General features: G+C 38.3%; 1 protein-coding gene across 1 annotated transcript; it reads left to right on the forward strand.

The window, feature by feature from the left end:
- The first annotated feature begins 4036 nt into the window (after window positions 1–4036).
- Window positions 4037–5475, forward strand: LOC133885337 (uncharacterized). The gene is made up of 2 exons (XM_062325035.1): window positions 4037–4602; window positions 4742–5475. The coding sequence occupies exons 1-2, from the start codon at window positions 4462–4464 to the stop codon at window positions 5201–5203; spliced, it is 603 nt and encodes a 200-aa protein (XP_062181019.1). The 5' UTR covers window positions 4037–4461; the 3' UTR covers window positions 5204–5475.
- Window positions 5476–6941: the final 1466 nt, after the last annotated feature.

Raw genomic sequence — 6941 nt, forward strand, 5'->3', positions numbered from 1 at the left:
CTGGTAAAAAAAAAAGTCAATGTATACACACGTACGGTTTGGAAAGCAGACAAGTCAATGCAGTGAACTGAGCTAGTTATGGTCCTTGTGATGGAACATGTTCATCTAGATTTAAGTTTTAAATTTGACACGAGTGTTTATATTTATAAAGTAGTTATATATATCCTTACATCCTTAACATCCTATCACCATAGAGCCTCAAAGTTATACCTTTTCATCTTAAAAAGATAAGACAAACCAATATGTATACCGCAGGCAGTATCGAACTGTTGCAAACGGAGCTCATGGTTGTTAAAATCTCAATTCTGTCATACGATTTTACGACGTTACAGTCTAAGTTGACTGGACTGATTCTTGTCAGTAAAATCTATGTTTTTTATGATTATAATATTACGATTCCATGATTTACGATCGTACTCAAAGACCTTCAATCCGATTTAGAAAGTAAAAGGTTTATATTGTCTCTCTCAATTATTACTTGACTCTATTTATCCTATCTAAACCGTAAAATTAGATATCCCATCTCCTTCAACTATTCAAATTAGTATAATTTATCTTTTTAATTTGTTTTGATGGTGATTTCATCCTACGTGGCGACAACTTAGCTTGGTATGTTAGTAGCATTTTGCTGATGTGGCATAAAAAATTAAAATAAAAAATCACAAAAAATTCTAAAAATATTAGAGACAAGTCTAAGACTTTCCGTGATTATTTTTCAAAAAATAATGTCCATTGCATCACATTTCATAGAGAGAAAGCTTTGGAAAAAGAAAAAGAAAAAGCATGCTTTAAAAGACATGCATCTCATTTATTAGCTCACATCAAGGAAAATATTAACATATAAAACATATATTTTGTGTGTGTAGGGTGTACTTAAGAAGATCTATAAATTATTTTCACTTCATTTAAAGTTTTCTTAATTTCTACATAATTTTTAAAAAGTTCACAAGCATAAAATGAACATGTTAAGAAAAATCACCGTAATTAACTTTGTAATGTGTACCATTATTTTTCTTAAAAAAAATACTTTTTGAGTAAATTAATTAAAGTGGTTTCACTAATTTTAGGGTTTTGATGGATTAGTTATGAATTAATCTAATTGCAACACATTTACTCAATCATGCATGTTACAATAAATATTTCATGATTTCATGTATTTTTAGAAGATAGAGGATTATGTAAGAAAACTAAAAAATTGATTTTGTGATTTTTGGATTAGCAAATCGTTAACTATACATTTAACTATGTTTAGCAAATAAATTTTCTCATATAAAATATACAATCTTTTCATGAGTATAAATACTTTTATCATATAGATCATGTTACAAGGGAACCAACAAATTTTGTTTCACTTGATTTGAAGCTCTGATAAATTAGTTATCGATTTTATAAGAAAACCAACATGATCACTTTATGCTTGTGAACTTTGTGAAAAAACATGAAGAAATTAATAAAACTCTAAATAAAGTGAAACTAATTTTATAGATCTTATTAAGTTACACTTACACGTAAAAATATGTGTTTACATGTTAATATTTTCCTTGACGTGAGTTAATAAATGAGCTATACACTTTTTATTTAGTTTCCTCTCTATGAAATATGATGTAAATGATAATATTTTTGAATTTTTTTTCACAAAAGGTCTTAAAATTGTCTATAGTATTTTATTTTTTTATTTTTATTTTTTGAATTTTTTGATGTCACGTCAGCAAATGCTACCAATAGGGTCAACTGGTTGTCACCACGTAAGACGAAACCACCATCAAATTTAGTTATTGATGTAAATTATACCAATTTAAATAATTAGAGGATATGAGATATCTAGTTTTACAGTTAACAAGCTCGAGCAATACGTAAGAGAGGCTATAGGAACTTTTTCTATTTAGAAACTACGATTTCGACGAGTCTTTTATTTTATATTTTCTAACTTAAAATATTAAATAAATAGATTTCTGATAAAAAGATTTGCAAAAATATACGCTTACTGCCCTCTCATAGAGCGGCTAGGCTCTTACCGCCCCTGAGAGGCTGGCAAGCAGTCCGGCTATACCACCATAGTAATGTGGGCCCTTACCACCCTCTGAAAGAGCGATTAGGCCCTTACTGTCTCTTCAGAGGTGTTTAGCCGTCAGATGAACAATAGTCATCAAAATTACTATTCATAACTCTCACTTCGTCTCCCATATGCTCAATTCAAAATAATAGTCTTCTCTTACTTTAAAAATTCTATAACTTTTTTGCATGTGTTTCATAATACATGTGCAACCCATTTTAATCGGATTCATCCAAAAAACGTACGTAAAATTTAAACTAAAATTCTCCAAAAAAGACAACTTTATAAATTCTAACAATTGTTAGGGTCTCAAATAAATTTTCAAAAATATAAAAAATTCATTAATATTCTTATTATATGATGGAATAATTTTTAAAATTATTTCTAGCCATAGTTTATATGGTGAAAAAAATATCACATGAAAATTTGTAAAATTATTTCCATTCTATAAATAAAAAATATTTCCATCCTATACATAAAAAATATTTACAATAGATATATTTTCAATGGATAAATTTTGTATATGATTGAATTTGTTTCAATTCAAATTGAATTAAAAGATGAATATCACATGAAATGATAAAAATACATATAAATAGAGTATTATAAAGGAACTTACTTTTTCACCATATAAACTATGGCTGTAAATAATTTTAGAAATTAGTCCATCATATAATAAGAATATTAGTGAATTTTTCAGATTTTTGAAAATGTATTTGAGACCCTAACAATTGTTAGAATTTATAAAAGTAGTCTTTTTTCTTGGAGAATTTTAGTTTAAATTCTACCTAGTCTTTTTGGATGAATCCAATTAAAATAGGTTGCACATGGATTATGAAACACATGCAAAAAGTTATAGAATTTTTAAAGTAAGAGAAGACTATTATTTTGAATTGAGTATATGGGAGACGAAGTGATAGTTATGAACAGTAATTTCGATGACTAATGTTCACGCGAGTAAGGGCCCACACTGCTACGGTGGTAGAGCCGGATTTTTTGTCACCCTCTCAGTGGTAAGAAACTAGCCGTTTTATGAGAGAGAAATAATCCTCTATTTTTACAAATATTTGTACCAGAAGTCGATTTATTTAATATTTTAAGTTAAAAAATATAAAAATAAAAAACTCCAATTTTGACAACCTTACGGAGCCAGACCGGCCCAACTCTCAGCTGCGGTTAAGAAAGCTTGTGATTAGTGGGCCAGATACCAAAGCACAGCACAGACGTGAGCCCAACTTGTTGTAAAACAGCCACGGGTCCAGCCCAAACAGATGTATCAGCAGTGTAGGCTTGAAGCTCATCGGCCCTTTTACTATCCAAAGCCAAGACCAACGGAACCACGACTCGAATCGCTTGCCCCTGTCTCTGTTTCACTTTTCTCGGACAAGAGATCTCAGTCCTGCAAATTTTCTGCACTTTGCAGGCACGATGGGTTAAAACCTCTGCTGTGTCTTTTGGTAACAGTGGTTGAATAAGGAACGATATAGCTTTCACAGTTTTTTGGTTGAAATAGAAAGAGTTATATCAAACTAACCACTTTCAGTTTTTAGTTTAAAAAGTTATATCAAATTAATAACTTTCAGTTTTTAGTTTTCTGAGTGTAACCCGTGTGAATGATTTTCTGAAATAAATTAGAAGTTGATAAACTGAAAGAAAATAACTTCATTTGATTCACTTCCCGTATAGAATTATTTTTTTTATATAATTTATTCTATAGGATCACTAGAAAATTATTTTCAAACACAGAATCATTTCCTCAAAAAAATTATTCTCTGTAAAAAAAATTAAATCAAAGAACCTCTATCAAATAGACTTAAAATGTTTAGTACTAGTATCATCAGACTGGCCCGGCTTCGTATTTAAGGAGAATGCATGTACTGGTAGTTAACATTCGTGGCCTTTTGAAACGCAGAAATTTTCTTCGAAATTGAAAGATTAAAATTTCCGCACGAAGCAGTCTAATCCTCTCGTGAAACTCTGCAGGCTTTTTACTGCTCCGGACAAAGGGTGGGGTAATGGTGCAAGAAAGTGGTGTGAAAGCTGAAAAGGTGGGTGGAAGAAAGAGAGGGCGGGGACGTCCGCCATGAAAACTCACGAGTCACGCGCGTGGGAGCAGTTGATGCTGCCGCAACGGTCACTTTGCTGGCCTGCCCTCCCATCACCATCACCAGCAGCAGCAGATCACCGCTCACCACTCCCTTGCTCCTCGATCTCGCCCACCTCCCGACATCTCCCCGCACATCCATGAATTAAAACGTACAAGGAATTCGACGAAACCGCAGCTTCCACGACCTTCTTATTTTTCGTTTCCTCGTCCCGAAGACAGAGCTCGCGCATTTTCTTGTTTCCACCCGCGGCTGCCTCGTCGACTAGTCGCGGTCTTGTGAGCTGCAAGCGTCGGCATCACGATGGGGAAGAAGCGGGCAGCCGTGGGCGCGGTGACCGCGCCCGTCTTCCCGTTCCCGGCGGCCATCGGCGAGCAGGAACCCGCGCCGGACCACTTCAGCGACTACGGCTTCGACCCCCAGCTCATACAGTACTTCTCTCAGGTCGGTCTCGATCTTTCTGTCCATCCAAATCTTGCGACCAATCGGTTCTGCTCGCGAGATCGAAACCACTCCATTAATTGCTCAGAGCTAGCTTCGTGTCATAATTCTTGAAACGTGCTGTGTGATTTCTCTGTCTCAGCGTCAGGCGGAGCGGCCATCGACCAGGCGCCACCACCAGCAGCAGCCGCCGCCGCTGGAATCAGCGCGGTTCAAGCTCCAGAAGCCCATCTCCAAGAAGCACCACCACCACCAGAAGCAGCAGCGCCGCCGGTGGTGGAGCTCCGCCGCCTCCGCCGCGCTCCTCTTTTTCAAGCGCCCGTCCACCAACCCCGCCGAAACCTCAGCTTCGCCCTGCGTCCCTCCGTCAGGCACCGCCGGGCCACTGTACCTCGCTGACGACGACGGTGGCAGCGGCAGGGACGACGCCGCCACGTGCACGTGCTGGGCGCCGGCCATGTGGTCCGGCCACCTGGCCGCCGCCGAGCTCGACGCCGCGTCGATGACGGTGCCCTACGTCAGCCTCAGAGACGCCAACCTCGGCGCCGGCGCCGGAGCAGCAGCAGCAACAGCCCCGGCGATGCCCATCTACCTCGTGACGTGAACCTTCTCCCGCTCCCGCCGGTCGCTCTGCCTTGCCGTTGCTTGCACCGTGTTTTCTATGGTTTCCTCTCGAGAACCTTGGACCACATGTCAGTGAATATTTTCAACGGCTGGCGGTAAGTGACTGAGACTAGTCGTCAAACGGTCAAAGTGCAAGTGTCTCTAGACTTCCACAGTTTCTCCATTTTTTTACTCTTCCTCTTTGCAAGCGTGCATTTTCATTTAGTTGCTTTTCGAGGATCGTTGCCTTGTTGGGTTTGCTTGAAAAGTCCAAATCTACAGTACTTTCACACTTAGTAAATTTTACAAACCCACCATTTATCCTATTAATTATAAACCCATCATTTTTTCCTATTTCACATATTCACAACTACTTTAGGTTCTTTTTCACAAAACTATAATTTCATGTACTTCCCATTTCCTACCTCATAGGTGCTACTTATCAACTTTACATAGCAGAAAACGAGAATCATGTCATCTTGGACCCGTGCCACACAATTACGTTCTCTCTCTCAACTATGTCTCTCTCACTCGCGGCCTTAAAAGTATTCGGGAGCCACCGGACCCCGCAACGGTGCCACAATACCAGCGAAGGCTAGGCTAGAGCCATCAGACTCTATGGCTATGCAATAACCAAACTATTGAGGCTAGATGCAAAACCAAACTATTGAGACTAGGTACCGTAAAACCATGGAAACCATGGTGTGCATACCTAGCTAGGGAGACCCAGCTCACAATGTTGTGGATCTTGCCTAGCTTCCATCGGTATTGCACTACCACCTCATTGTCCGGTGCCCCTCGTGCACTATTTTGGCCGCGCGAGAGAGAGCTAACAAAGAGAGAGATATCGTGTGGCGAAGGCCCGGAATGATGTGGTGCCAGAAAATGAGCTCTCGTTTTCTACTATGTGAAGCTGACAAGTGGGGCCACTAGATCAAAAACGAGAAGTGCGATGAAATGGTAGTTTTATAGGAAGGAACCTAAAACATTGATGGGTTTGTGAAATGGAAAAAAAGCGTGGTGTTTTGTGATTATTAGGATAAAAATGTGGTGTGTTTGTAAAATTTAGGTCAAGTTTGGTTCATAGCCTAAGAATGTCTAAGTTTGCCAAATATTTTTACCTAAGCTACCACACTTACGCCAAAAAAAATAGCATCACACCTTAGGTAGCCTAACAGAATCTTGTCACACTTTTCTGAGTCTCAACAGAGATATATCGTCACACCCAGGCATGATGGAGGTAGCAACACCGAATGTCGCGGTAGCAACATCTATCTTTCTCACTACGAACTTTCGCTAGTAAAGCTTTGTATAGGAATGTCTTTCTAGTCCATCCAGGACCATCAACAAAGAATGCAGTTTCACTACCGCTGTCAATAGATGATAATATTTTGTCATAAGCATATCATTGTTCATGATTGGTCTACCTCTATAGATCTCTCTTCGAATATTTCCCTTACCTCTCCAAACATGGTGTCATGTTCCTCTTCGATCTCAGGAAGAGGGAATAATGCGATGTCCTTACCTATGGATATAGCATATTTCTAATATCCAATAGAATTATCTGTTCAACTATATGTGAGTAATTTTGGTCTTGCCGGAAGTCATCGGACATAACTTCTAGGTGCTTGTTCCATAGCCCATGAACATCGCTAGGTTCGTAGAAAACTAATATTATGGCAAACAGCCTTCAGAGAGATGATGGCATATGGAATATTCCTTTGTTAGGTAATCATCAA

The sequence above is a fragment of the Phragmites australis genome, chromosome 11 (genome assembly GCF_958298935.1).
Source record: "Phragmites australis chromosome 11, lpPhrAust1.1, whole genome shotgun sequence".
Taxonomy (NCBI): Eukaryota; Viridiplantae; Streptophyta; class Magnoliopsida; order Poales; family Poaceae; genus Phragmites; species Phragmites australis.

Excerpts from the sequence above, each read along its gene's own strand:
- LOC133885337 (XM_062325035.1), top strand. The coding sequence starts at position 4,462 with ATGGGGAAGAAGCGGGCAGCCGTGGGCGCGGTGACCGCGCCCGTCTTC. Across the intron at positions 4,603-4,741 it reads TCATACAGTACTTCTCTCAG|CGTCAGGCGGAGCGGCCATC; the intron begins GTCGGTCTCGAT and ends TCTCTGTCTCAG.